This window comes from Achroia grisella, unplaced genomic scaffold (assembly GCF_030625045.1).
Source record: "Achroia grisella isolate CSIRO2021 unplaced genomic scaffold, CSIRO_AGI_Agris_v1 utg783, whole genome shotgun sequence".
NCBI classification, from domain to species: domain Eukaryota; kingdom Metazoa; phylum Arthropoda; class Insecta; order Lepidoptera; family Pyralidae; genus Achroia; species Achroia grisella.
Window position 1 is genome coordinate 1,445,505 of NW_026713023.1, and position 22,727 is coordinate 1,468,231.

Consider the following 22,727-nt stretch of genomic DNA (forward strand, 5'->3'; position numbering starts at 1 on the left):
TAAGTATCGCCTTATACATATAATACTACTTGTACGTGTTCCCACACACTTCAGCGCCTGGCCTAGGTAAATCGTAGTCATGATTATTATTTTCTCCAAGTCGATTTCCCATCATACGAGGTGATCTAAAGCGCTGCCCAATAATGCTTTAATATTGAGGGAGAATGGGATTGTTAGTAATGTGGAATAACGAACTTATTCTATATTATGTATCGTTACTTTATATCTATTTCCAATAATAATAGTTAATGATTATTGCACAAATCAGATAGTTTTTACTTTCTCCAAGTGGATAGATGCAGAATTGCGCTCGCAGTGACGAGACGAGGCGCCACTTTACAGGTACATACTCACTTACAAATGTACAAACCTTGGCTGCAAATATAACAGACCAGTGAAATAACAATATTATATAATTATTAACGATCAAATGTCAAATGGCGTAACCACCCGGCTCGGATACAATGTAGCCTAGAACCCGTTTTAATCTTAGTTCGCCACTGAATTCAAAAATTTTTTTATTGTGTACACTATAATAGGAGTATTGATTAAAAGAAAAATAACAAAAACTCAAATGGAAAAAGAAATGGGTTAAGGATGGATTATTTTTACTAGATTTTTTAATAAAATAGCTTCTAGTTCGACTTTATTATTATTGCGCAACACAGTAGCCAAGTTACGAGTGAACAATAAAATAATAGGCCTGTCATTCGAGACCAAATCGCCTTCTTGCATATATACCAATTGTAAATATTTCGTTATTATAAATATGTATATTGCCACAACCTGGACTTATCATTTCACCTCCTCCTTTCTTGCTGCTGCTACAATACAATTAACACACAATGAACATAAATAATAACGGCTCCAACATAGTCGCTAAAAGTTCATGTATATCAGACTATAAACAAAACTGTAATATCTTAATTGATAATTAAATTATCAATTGGATTCACAAATTAAGCCGGGATTGGAAATTAGAATTGGGAATTGGATTAATAAATCAATTTAGATTCCAAATTACAACGAAGTTTACGAACAAATAATTGTTAACAGTGACAACATCAAGTCGTCTAGCAAATAGTTGTATCTTGAGGAATAGTTTGAGCACAGTTTACTAAAGTACTAGATTAATTAAAATAATTTCTTCTAATCGGATTACATAAAACCTGAACTGAACTCGATGTTAAATTAATTTACGTTGCTGAAATTCTGTTTGAATACTACAAATGATTATCAGAAAAAACATTCTCGTACATAATAATCGAATATAGATTCTTTTCCTATTTAAAATCTTAATAATATTATAAACGCGAAAGATGTCTATTACTCTTTCACGCAAAACCTACTAAAGGGATTTTGATGAAACTTTACAGTAATATAGCTTATGCATCGAAATAACACATAGGCTATATTTTATATTGAAATTTAACGCGGGTAAAACCGCGGGCACTGCTAGTTATAAAAAAGAATATTGACAACTATAAAATAAATTACATAATAGTTAGAATTATTACAAAATTTACAAGATAATAAGGTACTTTGATAAAAAGTGTTAGATGTGATGCTGGCAGGCTATCATAAGCACGCAGAAGGCATTTATGAGAAAAGAAAGATCATAGAGTATGTTCTTTCTTTTTCACTATAAAAATATAATTGAAGAGGGACAAAAGTGAAGTGAATTGTAAAATTGTACACACAATTTAGGTAGAAAGGATTATAAATTAAAAACAATGTTGCATAATTATGTATTTTTATGTAAAATTTATGCAAATCCGAATGCTTGCTGACATTTCAGCTCGGCACGACAGCAGCGTGGTAGGAGGGTCATTATTAAAAATGTATTTCACTTTTTTATTCATCTTATTTTAGGTAGCCATACAATATACTGGCGACTTACCTTGGCTACGCTCATTTGCCTGTAAAAGTTAATAAATTTGAATATTATTTTAGTGGCATCCCATAATATCTGAAGTTTCTATTCAGAAATAAAAAAGTTGTTATATTATTTTTCAAATACGATACGCACAAATTCGCTAGTACAGCTATTTATTAAATAAAATTCAATATCAATTATTATTGTTATAAGTAATTTATTTAACATAATTATACCTAGTTAACATTTTTATTTTGTTTAGCCATTTGAAAACGTATTCACTTCTTATTTATTTCTATAAAGATTTAAGTTCCGCTTCATATTTCTGCCTGTAGATTTTCTTTGGGTCGTACTTATCTGCTAATTGTACCCAGTAAGCATTTTCTTTGTTGATAAGGTGTTTTATCACCTTTCTGACGCCAGACAATTGCTTTGGAGTACATTTGATGCATCCATTCCTCAGCGCTTCCGTGATGTGAGCTGTAATCAATATTTTATTATTAGAATAGCAACATACATCATCATCATCAGCCCACTGCAGTCCACTGTTGGACTTAAGCCTCTCCCAAGGTATGCCACTGGGCACAATCTTTAGCCCTCTTTTCAAGTTATTACCCGCAACCCTACATATGTCGTCCCTCCACCTAAATGTCGTTTACCTTTACGTTTGCCAATTTATCAATTTTTGTCAATAAACGTACATACATGAAATATACCTTTAATATTTACATGTGTATAGGTCTGATGCAGTCAAGAGTTTTGGTTGGTATCACAGTGATACCAGGCAAAGCATCGGAGTTATCACTTACTATCAGGTGGTCCTGCAGTCAAGTGGTATTTATATATGTTTATATACCAAAGCATCTGACCTCACCTGATAGTAAGTGATAGTAAATATACACTTGTATAAATAATGACATGTAATAAATGTTTGTTCATGTAAATAAAGTTTAATAAAACTGTAAGTTTGTAAATTTTTAAGTGTTTAAATGTTTAAGTTTTTCATTTTTTTTTTACTTTTGTTATGTAGTGTAGGTATGATGGGATTGTCAACATCATATTCTGTGTACAATAATCCCAATAAAAAAATAATAAGAGTATGTAAGAAAAATATTTTTAAAACTGTCTATGTTATTGAAACCGCACCCAAATCGATAAAGCTATATAAGATAAACAGTAAAAGATTATAGGAACTATTGTTTTGGCTACTATAACGTTAATAAAAGTTTTCTTTATATCACTTACATGTAGTCAGTAGAAATCAGTAAAATTTTTGTTATATCATTGCGAACCAGATAGCAATCTGTTACATTTTCAATACATTACTTACATTTGAGTTCTCTCCCTTCGGCGGTACATTTTCATTTCTCCAGCATGCATTTAATATATGCTATTGTCAACCTCTTGTTGGCCAGCACCTCGTCTATCTTTAAGGAGTCATATCTGTCAGTGTACTGTTCACTCTGGCCGGCTGCGTAGCCTATGACTGCAACCATCATGAGTAGTAGAAACTTCATGCTGGAAACAGAAAAGACAAGATTCAAAACACCACAACTCGTATAAATGTAGATACTTAAAACTGTAAATATGTACTTATTTATTTAAATTATACAAGGTTTCTTTAGAGTCAGCAACGCGTACTGATACCCATACTGGTGTCCATAGGATTTTACTGCGTAATAAGTATCTACTGCATTTTTTCTATGTAACTCTAAAAGTGTACGGATTCCTTATTATATATATAATAGTATCCAGAAGGGATAGGGAATTGTCAGCCATAGAGAATAATAGCCTAATTGTTAATAATATATGATAACAGATAAACCTCCACGCGGTATCTCTCCACAGGTGCCACGCCACCGTATACAATTAGCGCAGATGGGTAGACCGTTCCATTATCATCCCTTATACATAAATATTGTATATATTATATTAGGTCTGATTTTGGTTCCTTATTCAGTTATGAGGTAATATATACATATATAATTAATATTAGTCATTGATGTAGAAAATTTATTAATGACTATTTTTCTTTCATTTCAGGTAAATCAACAACTACCATCACATAGGAAAATGCATTTTATTATATTTACTTGTTAAAGTAGGACTCTCAAAAAGACATGTAATCAAAGTCATAAAACATAAAAAAGGTATTTGACAATAACAGTGGTAATCCATGTAAATTTTCTTAAAGTAAAAAAGGTTTATTACTAGTACACCCGTATGCTTTCCTTTTTATTTTCAATTATCTATTCTGCTTAGGAGACGTCTGATTGCATCTTGTAATGAACCACAAATTTCGTCCCATTTTTAAAAATCATAAACATATTCAAAAAAGGAAAACATTGGATCATGTGTCTTAATAATAAATGTACATTTTATGGAAAACAATATGTACTGCAGTATTATCATTGAGGATGAAAACAGAGGAATACATTTGTATTAAACAAACACTGCCCGCATTTCTTCTTAAGTTGCAGAAATTCTCTTCACAATATTTATAATTTTCTCGTAAGAACCAATAAAAGTACTACATAAAATAAAAAAAAAATACAATAATACAAAATAAAAGATTCAATAAATAGTTATCGAGGGAAATAGGTACTCCTTGTAATATAGGTAATATATATATTATATCCTAGGGATTATAAGAAATATTTTTACTAATCAGTTACTTAACTAATCTTACCTATTCTAGTAATACTGAAGGTGCCTTACATTCAGCATTCTTATAGCATAATTAAATTAATTAATTTCTTTGTATTAATTATGAACTATGTACACATTAGTTCATAATTAATGTATTTTACAATCAAAAATTTCTTCGTCGTCGTGGTTGACCGCCGTGGTATGGCAGTGTTCTTGAGGAGATAAAAACAATTGCTCCTAAGAAAATCCTTCAATTCTTGTCCCTCATGGGTCTAGGTAGCGAATTCAATAACAATAGTGACAATAGCCCAAAACCTCCAATAAAAAAATTGGCACTATCGAACCAAACACCATCATCTGAACGCCAGTTTTTCTTATAATACAAACATTTGTATTAATGCTTATTATTATATATTATATTATATTGTAATATTGGGTGTTTTTATCAACAAAAAATATATTGAAGTATTTCTATGGAGTACAATTTCTATACAGGACAAGCTCTGCTTAGTATACAATGGTTAATACAATTATGATGGTGTGGGAATTGTCCTGGATTATTTTGAATACTGAAGATACTATCTATCCATTTTACGGCGCGGCAATTGTCTTCGTTCATGGTATTTTGTCCATATTGTTATCAAAACAGATATAACAAACATAACAAGCACTAGAGTAAGTAACAGAATAATTAAAAACTGTAAATTAACAATAGTTTCAATAGTAGATACCGACGAATCTCCATTCGGAATCTTATGGAAATTGTTGTATAGATCATTCCAGAACGTCACGGTTTCTGCGTGGGGATCCAATTGTAGTACTTCTGTGTGCGGATTACCATGTACACCACCAAAATGCAAATAGTTGAAACTCTGGGTTTGAATTGGTAACCATTTTTGCTCAGATACAGCGTTGGAACTGGGTATCCTGAAAAAATAACATATAGACAGAAATAATAATATTTATATATTTCATTATCATTATTTATATATATGTACTTTTGTACAATACATTCTTCATTCAGGCTTCTGTGATCTAGCGGTTTAGCACACCGCTTTACTTTAGATGGTCGCGGGTTCGATTCCTCGCACGGTATAAACATTTGTATTCATGATTATGATTGCTTGCATCGGTCTGGGTGTTTTCTATGTATATTAGATATTTTTTTTTTATAAATACATACATAAATATATTTGTTAGTTGTCTAGTACCCATTACACAAGATCAGCTTACATTAGGACTAGACGACGTTGTGTGATTTGCCCACGGATACTGAGTAATATATATATATATATATAAATATATATATTACTTACGTTACTGAGTAAGAATACTCTTGGATTAAAATAATTTTACTTTCTTTTTCTGATATATTCAACTCTCGCATATAGCGGAGAAGGGCTGATAGTATTGTAAGTTGTGGGCGAAGCTGTAAAGGTTAGCTAACAACAGCATTAGAGTGGTTTCATCGTATCATCCTTAATAATTATCTAAAAAAAAATTACCTAGAAAAAAATTAAACGTACATATAGATATATGTACGATTAATTTTTTTCTCAGTTTTACAAATTAAAAGGAATATTGACAAACATAAGTATTATAGAATCATTGAAAGGAATGTACATCTTGATATATTTCAGAAAGCGTATACCTTATAAGTTGATCACAGAGTACTTTGTTTTATAATACTATCAAATGTTATCTATGTATCATAACTGAATATATGTGAAAAAGTTTACAACAGTTTACAATATAAAATTCGAACTCACCCGGTTCTAGCAAACGATGTGATATAATTTATAAGCGTTGTCTTTGCGTTTTCCCCGTGCCTGGTCATATTTCTATCAAATAAATATTCTAGGATTCCCCCATGCTTAACACCATTCACTGGTATATCAGGATACGGCCAGTCATCGTTTGTTGAACCACGGTATGCGAACTCAAGTAAATAAACGTTAGCTTTCGACGTCTTTGCTCTGGCTTTGACACCTCTTATTAATGGTACAATAATTGAGGTATCTCCATGATAGTTCAGGTATTCTTTTATGTTAATACTAGTGTTGTTGTTGAAATAGAATTCGCGTATGGAATTTCCCGCAATAGTCTTCTCCATTTCAGAACCAAATTCTAAGTCCCCAGGAATAAATGAAATGAAATTTGATTCCATTTTGGTTAGCCAATCACTATATTCATTAGCTCTTAACGTTCCTTCTCGGTCAGCGAAAGCTGCCACATAAGGGATATGGTTAAAACTACCATTCTTCAATATGTTTATTGGAGTGTCATGAAGAAAGGGGTCCTGAAGTTTAACGTTCTCTACACAAGGAGCAAATAAGACAGTATTATTGGTAAATTCAATATTTAATGCATATAATAATACGTCAATATCAATAGATTTTAGTTCTTCTGCTAATTTTCTCGGAGTTTTTCCAGAGTATGCTAGTTTTTCTCCTACAATATTAGCATAACCGATTGGGTCGTAGGATATAGCCCAAGGTGCTAATGCTGATCCACTAATAACGAATGCTTTATGTACCAAATCTTTTGACAGTGGTGACATAGTGATCAGGTCGACCATTGCAGCTCCAGATCCGTGTCTAAGAAGCATAACATTGTTCGGATCACCTCCAAATTGAATTATATTTTCCTTAATCCATTGTAGCCCCAATATAACGTCTTTAAGACCAGCATTACCAGGAGCCTCCGGAACACCAAGACAAAGAAATCCAAAAATGGATACACGATAATTCAATGATACCACAACTGTATTCTTCTTAACGAGTCTTCTGAATGTTGTCTTCATTTTAGTGGACAAATATTCCTCTCCTTCTAGCCAGACTATGACAGGTTGAGAAGCAATATTATTTTTTGCAAAAATATTCAATTCTAAACAGTCTTCGATACCAGTATTTGGTCCTTGTGCAGATGGTTGTAAACAATGCTTCGTATAATCTGCTAAGGATAAACCATCACTCAACTCGTCCGCCGGTTGAGGTGCCTGTAATGTAAAACCATTTGATAAGAATCTGCATTATATTCGTAAATTGTCTATTTTTCGTTAAGTAAGACTAGATAAATCTGAATGCCATAAGATTCTGTTTCGAGTGTAAATACACAATGTGAGTGTGAAATACTCAAAATGAGTGTAAATATACAATTATAAATAGATAAGGTTACAATGTTGTTTAAATACAATGTGATATATACGTAAATTAGGTGTATTTTTAACATTGTTTAAAAAAAATCAATTTATCCATAACAAAGAAAATATGAATTATTTCGGCTTATATTTAATTAGATTATTGGTTACCAGAAAGCGAGTATTATACTTATTTTATGTTAATATTACTATTAGAATGCATAAGATGTGTGTGGATATTTTTGTTCTTATTTATCCCTTTGTGTTTTTATATTTGTATAATATCTGTTTAATATATTTTTTATTGTAATTTGTATGCGTGTGTACTGTGGGCCTAAAATAAAATCAGCGCTATAAAGTATGTTTCCTGCATTATGCTAAGTTGTAGTCCACTGTCACTTTTTTTTTAATATGTGTAAATTATTGCTTTAAGTTTAAAGTCATCATTCTTGTGTCAAGGCGAGTCAATAAATTATATGATATTCTATTCTATATCTATATCATAGTTATATCAATTTCGCTATTGCATTTTAAAGTCTAAGGTACACATGAAGAACAATCCTACTATTGTTCTGGATTTTGGGTATTTTCTATACTATACTCTCTTTCTATAATATGTAATAATATATTATGTAATTGTTAAAAAAATGTATTTAAGTCTTTCTGTCAGTTGTTTAGTATACATAATAAATTATATGTGTAGTTTAGTTTTATTTTTTTTTTTTTTTTTTAATTTATTTTGGTACAAACAGTCATTACAACTATAATTACAAATATATATATATAGATAGTTGATAGACAACGAGTACCGAAAAGTATTTTTTTTTAGTATTACATTAATAAGTAGTGTTGACATAATGAGCCTAGATATTAAGGTTAGATTTTTTTTTTTTTTACATTTTATATTTTACTATAAACAGACGATACAGTAACATGAAATATAACAAAACAATTATAACATAGACAGTGAAGAAAACATAATTATTAATTATTAAGTAAACAAAAAATACCCAAGTACCTACATTATAATGTCTGGAAAGTAACTAGTACATTTAAAAAAGAAAAGACAAAATCTACAAATACATAATTATTGTGTCATATTAGAGACAATTCAATTTTTGTATTACTTCTCCTTTGAAGGCATGCAAAGAATTTGAAAAAATATCAATGTCTGAAAATTCTTTATTGTATGTGAGAAGACATCGCGAGAAGAAATTATTACGAGTATAGTTTCGACGTGGACGAAGTGGTACAAATAAGTTAATAGAACGTGAGGTACGCACAGGTAGTCGAGCCTTACCCACAAAATTTATTCTTGATAAGATAGTGGACGAATTTACTAAATTGTTTAAAATTTTATATAAAAATGAGAGGTCAAACTGTGTGCGTCGTTTTTCAAGAGAAAGCAGTTTATATTTTTTTAGAGATTCACAATATGAAGAAGAAGTTGCATTGTCACGATAATTCATAATATTAATAAATTTTTTTTGAATATTTTCAATTCTTTTTATTTGTTCTTTATAAATAGGGTTCCAAATAATACTTGCAAAATCAAGTATAGATCTAACAAAGCAAAAATAAAGGACTTTAAAAGTTGAAGTTTTTTTAAAAGGTTTGGTTATTCTGTTAATAAATCCTAGGTTTCTAAATGCTTTACTAATAATTTTGTCATAGTGATTATTGAATGATAATTGGCTATCCATTAGGATACCTAAATCTCTGGTAGTTTCTACCCTACATAAATTATTTTCTATAAGATGATAATTATACATGATAGGGAATTTCTTACGTGTATATGTGACTACGTGACATTTATCAGGATTGAGAAATAGTTGATTTTCGTTGCAGTAATAAACCAATGAGTCCAAATCACTCTGTATTTTTTTACAATCATCTATACAGGTTACTGTTCTAAATATTTTAGTGTCATCAGCATACAAAAGATGGCATGTGGTGCGTAGGGCATTTTCCATGTCATTTATATAAAGAGAGAAAAGAACTGGGCCTAAATGGGATCCCTGGGGAACTCCGGATGGGATTGGTAGGTAAGTGGAGCAATAACCCTTAACGCATACAGCTTGGGTACGATTTCTTATGTATGAGTCTATCCATCTGAGAAGATTACCATGCACACCAATTGTCCAAAGCTTCTTTATTAATAAATTAAAATTGATTTTATCGAAAGCTTTGGAAAAATCCGTGTAAATAACATCTACTTGTATATTTTTGTCCATTGAGTTCAATAAATAATCAACGAAAGTTACCATATTAGATTCAACACAACGATGTTTAAAAAATCCATGCTGATTATCAGTAATTACATTTTTAACTGCAAAAGAAAGTTGTGAAGTTACTATTTTTTCAAGTATTTTACCAAATTGGCATAATTTTGATATGGGCCTATATTCAGTAATATTTTCACGGTGATTGTTTTTAGGTATAGGAGTGACAAGTACTTTCTTCCAAATATCAGGAAATTTACCTGAGTCAATTGAACTTTTGAATATAATGTATATGGGTATTAATAAAGCATCTGCACACTTAGAGATTAAAATGGGGTGAATGCCATCAGATCCCGCTCCTTTAGTTGTATTAACCTTTTTGAGTTCTTTTAGAACAATATATTTATCAATATAAATTGAATTTATTAATGCAGAATTACTGAGATGATTTAAGTCAGTAGAATTAAGGACGGAGTCTTCATTTGTTTCAACAAAAACAGATTGGAAGTAAGTGTTAAAGGCATCACAAATCTCTTTGCCACTAGTAAGGGAATTGCAATCATTATACATAATGTTGGGAATTTCATTTAATTGTCTTTTTGATTTTACGTATGTCCAGAAGTAATTAGGATTATTTTTTATTTGAGTTTCAGCCATATAAACATAATTATTGTGTTGTTCTATTTCTAATTTGCGTAGCCTTTTTCTAAGTAAAGAGAAGGTCCTATAATCCGCACTATTGCCGTAGGTTTTCCACTTTTTATGGAATTTTCTTTTCTCGTTACTTAATTTTATAATTTGTATTGAATACCAAGGCGGATATTTATTATTAATGAAACATTTGCTGGTTGGTACATATTTGTCTATTAAATTATTTAGAACCTTATAAAAATAGTTTACCATTGAGTTAACATCAATAAGGGCTGAGAACTCATGGACCCAATCTATTGATTTAAGTTCTGAGTTCATAAGTACGAAGTTGGTTTTGTGAAATAATTTCCGTGCAGAGCGAACACTTTCAAGAGGGATGGTTGTAGATATAGGAAGATTTATATCCAATGATTTGTGGTGCGGATCCTCAGGTACTATAGGTACATGGGGAGACAAGACGGAACAGGGTTTAGTACAAAAAATTAAATCGAGTAACCTATTATTTATATTAAATTCTTGATTGTATTGGTTCAATAATGAGTAATTCATAAAGTCGCTCGTGATATAATTTAATAAATCGTTATTCGATTGTATCAACATACTGTTGGTTTCATTATCCATGTACCATTGTGCTTTGCTTATATTGAAGTCACCTAGAATTAGATAAACGTCATTTGATCCAGAATGGATTATATCGGTTACGCGATCATAAAAGGATGCTATTAAAGATTCGTGCTGTGGTCCGTGCGGGATATAGGTACACGCAATATGGAGATAAGAAACGACCGAGGAGGACCGAGTCGAGGCGGCGGCGACGGACATGTCGGCGCGGCCGCGGAGCGGTATGCTCAGCCACAGCTCGTCGGCGGGCGGCGGCGCGCACCACTCCGCGCGTGACACTGCACATAGCTCGCGGCGCACCGCCATCGCCACGCCGCCGCCCCTCGCGCACCCACTAGCACTAACATCGCGGTCACACCGGAATACTTCATAGCGGGGATCGAAAAATTCAGAACTGTAAAAGGAATCATTTAACCAAGTTTCTGTGATACAGATAATATCATAATTATGAATTAAAACTTCATGGAAGAAAGTACTCGACTTAGTACGTAAACCCCTCACGTTTTGATAATAAATATTAAGATTTTATATAGCCATTATCCTTAAGTAAATTAAATAAATATATATACATATATATGTGTACCACAGTCCTCGCAGAGTAAAAAATAAATAAATAACAGAAATATTTAAAACAGACATAAAACAGTATTAAAGTAGAAGCATAAACTTGTTCACTATGACTAAAAATGGGGTAGTTGTAGTTTATAATTGCGCTTTGTCGCAGCGTGAGTAACAATTGACATATAAACATAACATTAATAATATGAAATTGTAAAAATGAGAAGGATTTAGCTGTATTTAAATAGTAATGTAATGTTATTTCGGAATAAGTTTTGTATATGATTATAATTATTTTAACTACTATGAATTGAAGCCTAATATTCTTAGATATAAATTGTTCCAAACAAAAGAAAACTATATTAATAACTTCACTGACAGAAAGTAGGTATTTTCCTAAATCATATAGAAACATACTCAAGTTACAAATGTCTTTTATCTTAAATAGGTTATACTCACAAAATCTTATCAACAAACCTTGCAACTTTATATAGGTTATGTAACTGAGAAGAATTATCGACACATTTGTTACATTGTAAAAATAGTTATTCTGATCGTAGTTAACACTTTCATACCTTCACTTTATTTTGGACAAATCACTATCATTTTGTATCAGAACAGCCTTGCATGTATCACTTTTACGTACAAATATCTGACAGTTATTTATCCATATATATTTATATCCTTTTTCTTTTCCAAGTTCCCTAGTTCGTCTGTAGAGTATCTTATTTTGTGGGGTGAGGTGATCATTGATAAAAATTGAGGTCGGAGGTCCATCCACTCCAGCATCAGCTGACGTGAGCCCACGTCGTACTCGCGCCGCTGCTAGCATATCATTTTTTCTCTTGCGCTGGGTAAACCTAACGATAATGTTAGGTGGCAGCTGGTTATCTACATGACTTTTTGAGTTCGATCCAAATCGACGTACTCTGTGTATATAATCGATATCCGCGGGAATTAAATCGAAGCCAACCTTCGTAGCAATATTTTTTAGAATACCAATCAGATTTTCACCTTTTTTGGAGGGTATTCCTAAGATCTCCAGATTATTTAATCGTCCTTGTTGATCCTTGATTGATAATTGTTCCGTTAGCGATTGAATAGTTTTACTTTCAATTATGAGTTCTTGCTTGTGGATTTCCACTTGCGACTGGGTAGTATGCAATGACAATTTAAAATTTTTTATTTCATCTTTAATTTTTGTTTGTTCATTTGTTATTTTTTCATTGCATTTGTTAATATTTTGCAATTGAGACTTGAATTCGTTGATATCATCATGTATTTTCTGTATATTTTTGGTTTGATTGTCAAATAACACATATATTTTTTCTGAAAACTCTCTTTGAAATTGTGACAGGTCTTTCACGTTGCAATCACACTCAGGACTTTTTCTTTTTCTTTGTATATGATTAGTTCCACAATCAAGTTTTGATAAGTCAGGCTGGGATCCAGTGCTTCTTGTCGGACTTCTTCTGACGCTCATCTTTGTAAATTTTTTTTTAACTTGAAGGTATATTCAAATGTAGTATGATACAAATTTTAAAATCAGGATATGTATTTATAACAGTGAGTAAATTACACTTATTTTATTCCCATAAATCACTCTCGTATCTATCGAATTAACGGGTAGTGTGTAAATAGCAGTAATATTCTATTTAATTGATTTGAATGACAGATACGCGAGCGTGCTCAACAAGCGATTCACACTGACTGAATATATATAGAGCTATATGGGAATTGTCCGGGGTTTTTATTATTATTACTACATTTCTATAAATAAGTAGTGTATAAACGGTGTACGTTTTGAAATGAATAAACTATAACGGTCTTATTACAAAAAATCTGTTAAAACTAAATAAATGGTGGTCTAAATGGTCGTGGTTTAAACCATTCCTAAAGTTAATACTTGGAATAAACCTAACATTATTACGAACCCAGATCTAACAGAGACTACTTAGTACTACAGTTAAATCGTTCATTATGTATTCCATACAGAAATCAGTCACTCATGTCTGTCACCGTACAATTACGTTCCAGTTTACCAGAAAACTGAAAAGATCAAAAATAATATTAGTTCAAAGAAAAATGTATAAACTAAAAATAAATTTATTTCTATTTATCTATGTCTTCATTATAACTATTTCATTAATATATAATATTTATTAATGTACTATTAGGCTGAAAATCAGTTTTAAATTACAAGTAGGAGTCCTATACGGAGAAAAGGAACGGCGAGATATTTTTATTGGATCGTTCGAATGGTGACTATTTCAAAGTCAAATGAGTGAAAAAATAACAAATAACGTCTTTTATATATTTTTATTGTCGTAAAATTTGCTTTAAATATTTTTAGTTAATATATTTTTAATTTAGTTAAAATATTTTTCCAAAAACTACAACTTACAATAGAATTTTTAAAATGGAGTTTGTCTTTTTGCATTTAGACCACTGTTAAACTAGGGGCATCGCAGGTCTAACTTTCGACCATAGACAAATCACGATTTAGAGATAAACTTCATTTTGTAATAAGGAATACACTGGTGAATGGTTTATTACTAGTGCTAAACCAGGTTTATCTTTTTGTAATAAGGCCGTAAAGGTTTGTATGTGAATATTTTATTTATTGATTATAATTTTTATTTTCATATAAATAAAAATATAAGATAAGAAACAAAAGAATAATATATTAATGTATAAAGAATACGTACCATAAATCTATTTTTGTCTATTATAGATTCACCATATTTCAGACCCAGGAAAGTGTAATAATCGCCGTCTGGGGCTATAGAGCCTTTAACTAATCCTTGTGTAGTCTCAACAGTCCAACTTGATTGACTAGCATATGCTAACACTACACTCTGTCCTATTATAATAACCACTGTATAATACATAGTCACAGTGTACTTGTATACATCGACAATACATAGGTTTTAACCAATAGTTACACTTTTACTTTTAGTAGAGCCGAATTTTCTGTTTTTCCTGACCGAAATTATGCCTGTCAGTCCATGTACATGATACATGTCCTGTTTGCACACAAATTATACAATTTATGATTTAGGTTTGAGTTTTTTCGACAAACATTGTATTTATATAGCAATTACTGATTAGTAGTTTCCAAGTATATTAATCTAAAATATATTAATTTTATCAATCATATCAATACTTGTTTTATTTATGATAGATATGACATATGTAGACTGGAATTTAGTTTTCTTTGTTACTCAAATAACATGTTACGTATAAAAAAATCTTTGACAAAGAACGATGACAAATTCAAAAATGAAGATGTAGAGATGAAACTGATGTTTTTTGTTCGGTGAAGGGATTGAATCGAGAGTGAACTCGGAGAGAACCTTCGAGGATAAATAGTCTAGGATTACAAGAAGACGTGTCATACCACATTACTATACCCCGAATAAAATATGAAAATACAAGAGTACTATTTGGAAATCCCTTTGACGCAATTACATTTACTCGTGAGCATATTAATTATAAAAAGGTGCATCGTGACACAGCAACATTGTATGAAAGAAACATGTCGACGCCTTGGCGTGGAAAATTCTCCACCAACAATCCGCGGGAGAGGCACGCCGAGGCTGAGACTTCGTAGCACTGGCAATCCGCCCAGATTACTCTATTTTATTTTGCATTAAATGGTCAGTAAATCTTTCATCAATCATACCTGTTCCCGAAGACAATGCAGCCAGCTCTTCTTCTCCTTCTTTCGTTTTAATGGCAACTAAATACATATATTTTACTCAGAATGTTGCGACGACTTTTGCGCATTCTGTCGTATTTTTTAGATTTTCCTTTGTGTAGGATGTTGGGTTAGTTGGTTCTAAAAGTAGATGATAGGTCTAGTCTCCTCTTGTAAGATTTTATAAAGCTACTGTAATAAATTTGATTCCACACTCTCCTTTTTGATTTCTTTTGTTGAACCTGTCCGCCTAACGAGACATAATAAAAGAATCTACATGTTGGGGAGTATTATGGATTTCTTAGTTGGTTATTATGGTGATTCTAATAAAACTAGGTAATTGTGGATAAATGAAATTAATTTACTTCCGTAAATTGTGAAAAGAACAAATGCAATGAAAAAAAACAAAAGATGAACAGTGACAGGAACATAAAAATTATATGGCTATAAACAAGTATTAACAAGGAGGTTTTAATCTCCAACACTACAATTACAATTTTCTTTAAGCTTATTTTATTTTCTCTTTTGTTTATTTTATTATATCGATTTGCATTCGTTTTTAATTTATTTTATGTTATATACTGTACCATTTTTGTTATTGCCACTGATTTCTATTATAATTGCTATAGTGATAGTGACGTAGGGCTGGTCAGTTGGTAGGTGTCCCTAGGCATTAGACAACTGATACATATACACACAATGTCATTATATTAATATAATTTATTTTCTACCTAGATTACAGATACATTAGAGGTTTATTGATGCAAAATTCGGTATAATTGGAAATTAGGAGAAATACGACTAGCAAGCTAGTACAATAGTCTATTACCGCACTAGTGATACCATCTACCTTCGCGTTTATTTTCATTAAGATCAATTCGATCCGTTTAGCTGTGAATAGGTTACAGACACACAAACAAACGAACAGATACATTTTTGCATTTAAAATAGTATGAATTTATTTTCAATATTGACATCGAAAGTGATTATCTTAAAATTCGTTGCCGCTGTCGTTTATATCTTTTAATTTACTATTCGGATTTAATGCAATTTTCTGCAATAAATAAAGTGATTCAAGGGGAAGGTTTAGATATTTGCTATTTTTAAACTGAAATCGAATAAACCCTCGGTGGTCTAGCGGTTTAGCATACCGCCTTGCTTGCGTTTCCTTTCATGAGTATAATTGTTTGTATCGGTCTGGGTGTTTTCTATGTATCATATGTATGTATTTACAAAAAAAATCTATGAGTTGTATTAGTTGTCTAGTACCCGTAACACGCTTGTGTGTTTAGCTAGCTAACTTGGGTCTAGCTGGCGCTGTGTGAATTGTCCTGAATTTATTATTATATAACTACATATTATAAATTTCTTTTTTGACTGTTGCTATATTCCGTAGAAGCGTTCCAGTTATGAAATAGAAATAATCTTTATTCTAATAAACTTAATATTTAAAAAAGCACTTTTGAATTCAATATGTATTTTTATTCTAACGCTCATTCGAAGGCAGGCTCATCACAAGAAGAATAAGCAAGAAACTTGCGCTTTCCTCTTTTTAATAAATGTTGTTCAGCATCACATATTAATTTGTACGATGTATTAATATATCAAAATATACCAATAAGGTAGACGGTGCGGTGGTAGGCTCGCCCCTGCAACGTTAGCTTGAAATGTACCAAATGCTAAATTCACCACCACATTAACAGTTGACTATGTGATAGTCGGGAACAACAAGCGTGAAGGTAATTTAAAGTAATGATAAAATAATAAAATATAAATTTAATCCCTTAAAAATTAATAAAAATGAATATAATTCATATAATTGAAAACTTATCTTCGAATAATATTTAGAAAAAAAAGTAAAAACGTATTTATTATAATAACAAAAACAATAACAGTTACAATAAAAGAAAACCCCATAATAATTATATAAATAAATCTCCATGAATATCATAATAACATAATAAATTTAAGGAAATTTCTTAAAACTCTTGGGGTCGGTAAAAATCACGATTCTAATTCTAAATTTTTCAATGTCGATATAGACAGCCTTAATAGGCACTTCTGTACTTCTACTGTTTTTGATAACAACATTAAAAGAAATACACTAAATCTTCTTTCTACCGCACTAACCCCTAGTTTTCCATCCTTTAATTTTCGTCTGGTTACTACTTGTGATGTTGAGAAGAGCTTGCTATCAATAGGTTCCGACGCTATGGGAACTGATGGTATTGGTCGTACTATGATCCATCTTATCCTTGACATTATCCTTCCAGTAATTACCTTAATTTTTAACAACTCGTTATCCTCAAGTGTTTTCCCTTCCATTTGGAAAGATGCCAATATTATTCCCCTTCCCAAAAAATGTAAGCCGTCCTCGTTCTCTGATTACCGTCCTATTTCTATACTTCCTTTCCTGTCCAAAGTTCTTGAACGACTTGTTCATGACCAACTGAACAACTTCCTTTCCAAAAATCATCTCTTAAACCCTTTCCAATCTGGCTTCCGAGCTGGTCATAGTACGAATACCGCACTGCTTAAAATCACCGATGATATTCGATATGGAATGGAAAATTCGCAACTGACTGTTCTTACATTGCTGGATTTCAGTAATGCGTTTAACACCGTCGATATCGATATCCTACTGGCACGTATGCGTTCAATTAACATATCTCCAATGGTAACAGACTGGTTTCAAAGTTACCTGTATGGACGACGGCAGCGTATACGAGTTGACAACAGCTTCTCTTCATGGTGTCAAATTACTGCCGGCGTTCCTCAGGGTGGCGTCTTATCTCCGCCTCTTTTTGCGCTTTTTATTAATTCTATTACTATGCAGCTTCATTCCTCCTACCACCTTTATGCAGACGACCTCCAAATCTATTCGCAAGCCCCATTACATAACATTGACACTGCCATCCTTACAATTACTGCAGATCTAGATCTCATATCTAGTTGGTGTAAAAACTTTGGACTAACATTGAATGCTTCAAAAACTCAGACTATCGTTATTGGCAGCCCTCGGTATATAGCAAAAATCAATTGGAGCACTCTTCCTCGAATAGTGTTGGACGGAGTACTCATTGAGTACAGTGATAGCGTCAAGAACCTGGGCATCCACTTCGACAGGACGCTGTCTTGGACAGTTCAGATCGCCGAAGTGAGTCGCAAGATTTTCGCTGCCGCAGGCTCACTCAGGAGACTAGGCAATTTCTTGCCAGTCGATACCAAAGTTTCGCTTGCACATACCCTACTTCTTCCTATCCTTGATTACGCCGACACCTGCTACCTAGACCTCACCGAAGACCAATTAAACAAACTTGAGCGTCTTCAAAATATTTGTATCAGGTTTATATTTGGACTTCGCAAATATGACCATGTCTCACATTATCGTGCACAGCTTAAGTGGCTCCCTATACGCCTTCGCCGTGACTGGCATATTCTTTCCCTTCTTTACTCCGTTCTCTTTAATCCTGCTACTCCTAACTACCTCAAAGATAGATTCTTATTTCTCGGTGAGGCACAACATCATGGCTTACGCAGTGCAACAAACCTCCGTCTCAAAATCCCTTCCCACACATCCTCATTCTACACCAAATCCTTTTCGGTACATGCCGTTCGACTATGGAACTCATTACCTTCCTCCATACGTAGCTCACGATCACTACCCAGCTTTAAGAACTCGGTCAAATCTCATTATCTTACCTTATAATGTTTCTTTTCTGTCGTCACCATTGTTATATTACTAGTAGGTATTATTCCTATGCGTGTATCACAGTTACTTGCTGCTTGCATTATTTTGTGTTGTGTTGTATCTATTTATTGCATGTTGTTATGTATGTATTTATGTATGTATGTATATATATATTTATATATATATATATATATATATATATAATATTAATATTGGTGTATACTGTTTATATATGTAATATGTTATGTTATTCATTATTATTCATTTGTCATTATTATTATTATGTTTTTTTTTTTCTCTCCTATTCTAATGCCACCTCCCACCTTTTGTTTTTTTCTCCTCTACCCAAAGGTTGCCTGGAAGAGATTGCATAAGCGATAAGGCCGCCTTTTGTACCCTTTTATTTTAATTACTCTATTAATGTAATTTTTCCTGGTGCAATAAAGAGTATATAAATAAAATAAATAAATAAATAAATAATTTTTTTAATCGGTAATACATAGTGTATAATTTTAATTCTGCATTTGTATTTATTTTTATTTCCATAAATGATAACAATATGTATATAAATACATATTATTATCATATATGGAATAGAGTAGAGAGTAGTAGTCGAGTAATAATACTCGACTACAAACAGAATTACTTTTGTAATTTATTAACAAGTTACAGGTGATAATAACCATAGATTGGTACAATAAAACCAATTAAATAAAACATAACTTCCAACTTAGGTGAAGCTGATCCTCCCTTAGGAATTTTTTGATAATCGTCATATATATTGTTCCAAAAAGTCATCGTCTGTGTGTGAGGATCCAGTTGTGGTACTTCTCCGTGCGGTTCGTTATACGCTCCACCAAAATACAAATAGTTGAATCTCTGGTTGTGCACCGGTAACCATTCTTGCCCTGGTTCAGCGTTTAAACTGGGTTTCCTGGATAACGAGATCGAGAGTCAGAGATAATGATTTCATTTCTTTTTTTATATCACTGAAATAGCAACAAATGGCCCATGTAATAATGTAAATATGTAATAATGTAATGTAATAAATATAAAGTGTTGCGTCTATCACATTGAATCAGAAAGAAATAGAAAAGTATGCAGATATGGAATATAAAATCTACTAAAGCGTTACTACAAAACTAAGAATTTTATATTTTTTACGAAATATATTCTATTGCAGTTGCTTGCATTTGAATGTTATTTAATATCCTTTCTTTCTATTCTAACATACCCAACTCTCTCTACCATGCACCAGAACCGAAAGTATTATTTTCTCTGCATGCATAATAATACCCATAAGCACTTGATTTTAACAAACTTTATTTCATTTTATGTAACTTACAATAGTGACCTTTTCAATATAGTTCGACAAGCAATAACACATGTTGCTCGGCCTGAGCTCATTAACGAATGGATCATTTCAGGAGCGTTCAACAACCAGATAACATCTGTCAATTGGGCGACAATTAATACGAAAATACATATTTTAAATCAAATTACTGCTATATATAATAAACAGTGTGAAATAAAGTGAAATAATGTAGTATAAATAATAATATGTGACTATACAATAATAATATAGGTACTTCAATTTTGAAATTACCTTATTACACAATATATATATTGGCACATTCTTAATAATCCACGTCCAATATGTACAAAATTTTACTCACCCGGTTCTCACAAATGATACTATATGATTTATAAGCGATGTCTTTGCGTTTTCCCCGTGCTTGGTCATATTTTTATCAAATAAATATTCTAGGATTTCTCCATGCTTAACACCATTCACTGGTATATCAGGATACGGCCAGTCATCGTTTGTTGAACCACGGTACGCGAACTCAAGTAAATAAACGTTAGCTCTCGACGTATTTGCTCTGGCTTTGACACCTCTTATTAATGGTACAATAATTGAAGTGTCTCCGTGGTATTCAAGATAGTCTTCTACGTCTATACTGGTGATATTCCCAAAATAAAATTCACTAATAGAATTCACTGCTTTTGTTTTATTCAGTTCAGATTCAAATTCTAAATCCCCTGAAATAAACTGTGTTAAATTTGTTTTCATTTTGTCTTTCCAGTCACTATATTTGCTCGCTCTAATTGTTCCCTCTTTGTCAGCGAACACCGCTACATAAGGAATATGATTAAAATTACCATTCTTCAATATGGCTATTGGGGTGTCATTAAGAAAAATGTTCTGAAGTTTATCGTTTTCAACACAAGGAGCAAATAATAAAGTATTATTGGTAGCATCAAAATCAAGAGCAGACAGTAACACGTTAAGTTCAGTAGATTTCAATTCATTTGCTAAATTAGTTGGTGGTTTTCCAGAGTAAGCTAGTCTTTCTCCTACAATATTAGCATAACCGATTGGATCATACGATATAGCCCAAGGTGCTAATGCTGATCCACTGATAACGAATGCTTTGTGTACCAAATCTTTTGAGTGTGGTGACATAGTTATAAGATCGACCATAGCAGCTCCAGATCCGTGTCCAAGAAGCATAACATTGTTCGGATCACCTCCAAATTGGGCTATATTTTTCTTAATCCAATGAAGTCCTAATACACAGTCCATAAGTCCAACATTTCCGGGTGCTCCAGAAACTCCAAGACATAAAAACCCGAATACGGATACTCGATAGTTCAGTGACACTACAACTATATCCTCTATAACTAGCCTTCTGAATGTAGTGTTTATTTTAGAAGACAAATATTCTTCTCCTTCTAGCCAGACTATGACAGGTTTAGAGCCAGTAATATTTTTTGTAAATATATCCACCGATAAGCAGTGTTCGGAACCTTTAATTAACCCTCCGGGAGAAGGCTGAATACAGTGTACCTTGTCAGTGGCATTATATAGCGTGTAGTATGGACGTTCAGGATTGGGAGGCTGTAAAAGAAAAATAAAATAAAATAAAGTTTAAAATAGAAAAAAGGTTCATACAAACTTTCATCCCCTATTTTATTCCCTTAGGGGTAGAATTAATCAAAATCCTTTCTTAGCAGATGCCTACGTCATAAGTAATCCAGTGGTTTGGGCAGTGCGTTGATAGATCACTATGTCAGTCACTTATATATATTTAGATAGATTACACTACCCTTTAACAGACATAACTAATAAACAAGGTCTTAGGCGGTTGAAATATGCAGACGGTGATGCCCATGCAGACGACGTTTTTTTACTCCCTTAATCAAATAACCCTCTTGTAGACCCATCCCCGCGGAGGCAAGTGGACTCCTAAAAACTCACTAAAAACCCCAAGATGTCCCTCGTCCAACGCCATATGCTGGAGTAACGGAATCGAACTCAGTCCACCGCGACTCTGAGTGGTGAGCTTTAGCGTTCACTTTAGCAGCGGCCTCATCTATGCAGGTTACCTCCGTGAAACCTAGTCGAACCAGTGATGTGGTAACGATTATTAACTTATCAATAAAAAACCGATAAACTAGTGGCACTGCCATTTATAAACTGTAAATTCTTCTTTTTTGTGTAATTGGAATGCTAAACATCGTTTGTCCAATTTTAAATTTTAAAATTTCGATACACAGATAAAAACCCGATAATTACGATATAACGTAATATAAGATTAGAGAAAAACATGTATTTA

The 22,727-nt window shown here is 32.3% G+C and overlaps 3 protein-coding genes and 1 pseudogene across 3 annotated transcripts; all 4 read right to left on the bottom strand.

Annotated features, from left to right (window-relative positions):
* Positions 1 to 1,880: 1,880 nt before the first annotated feature.
* On the bottom strand, positions 1,881 to 3,393 carry LOC131851447 (allergen Tha p 1-like; annotated as a pseudogene).
* A 1,710-nt stretch (positions 3,394 to 5,103) lies between these two features.
* On the bottom strand, positions 5,104 to 11,464 carry LOC131851474 (bile salt-activated lipase-like). The gene is made up of 3 exons (XM_059201977.1): positions 11,240 to 11,464; positions 6,295 to 7,523; positions 5,104 to 5,452 (listed from the first exon to the last, which is right to left on the bottom strand). Exons 1-3 carry the CDS (start codon positions 11,462 to 11,464, stop codon positions 5,104 to 5,106), a joined length of 1,803 nt encoding a protein of 600 aa, XP_059057960.1.
* An 829-nt stretch (positions 11,465 to 12,293) lies between these two features.
* Positions 12,294 to 15,468, bottom strand: LOC131851475 (uncharacterized). Its single transcript, XM_059201979.1, has 3 exons — positions 15,402 to 15,468; positions 14,425 to 14,594; positions 12,294 to 12,866 (listed from the first exon to the last, which is right to left on the bottom strand). The coding sequence occupies exons 1-3, from the start codon at positions 15,466 to 15,468 to the stop codon at positions 12,294 to 12,296; spliced, it is 810 nt and encodes a 269-aa protein (XP_059057962.1).
* A 4,305-nt stretch (positions 15,469 to 19,773) lies between these two features.
* Positions 19,774 to 22,508, bottom strand: LOC131851476 (cholinesterase 2-like; the record flags this gene model as incomplete). Its single annotated transcript, XM_059201980.1, has 3 exons — positions 19,774 to 20,041; positions 20,784 to 22,009; positions 22,399 to 22,508. Coding segments are annotated over 3 exons (1,604 nt in total), but the record flags the coding sequence as incomplete, so codon positions are not given.
* Between the last annotated feature and the right edge of the window lie 219 nt (positions 22,509 to 22,727).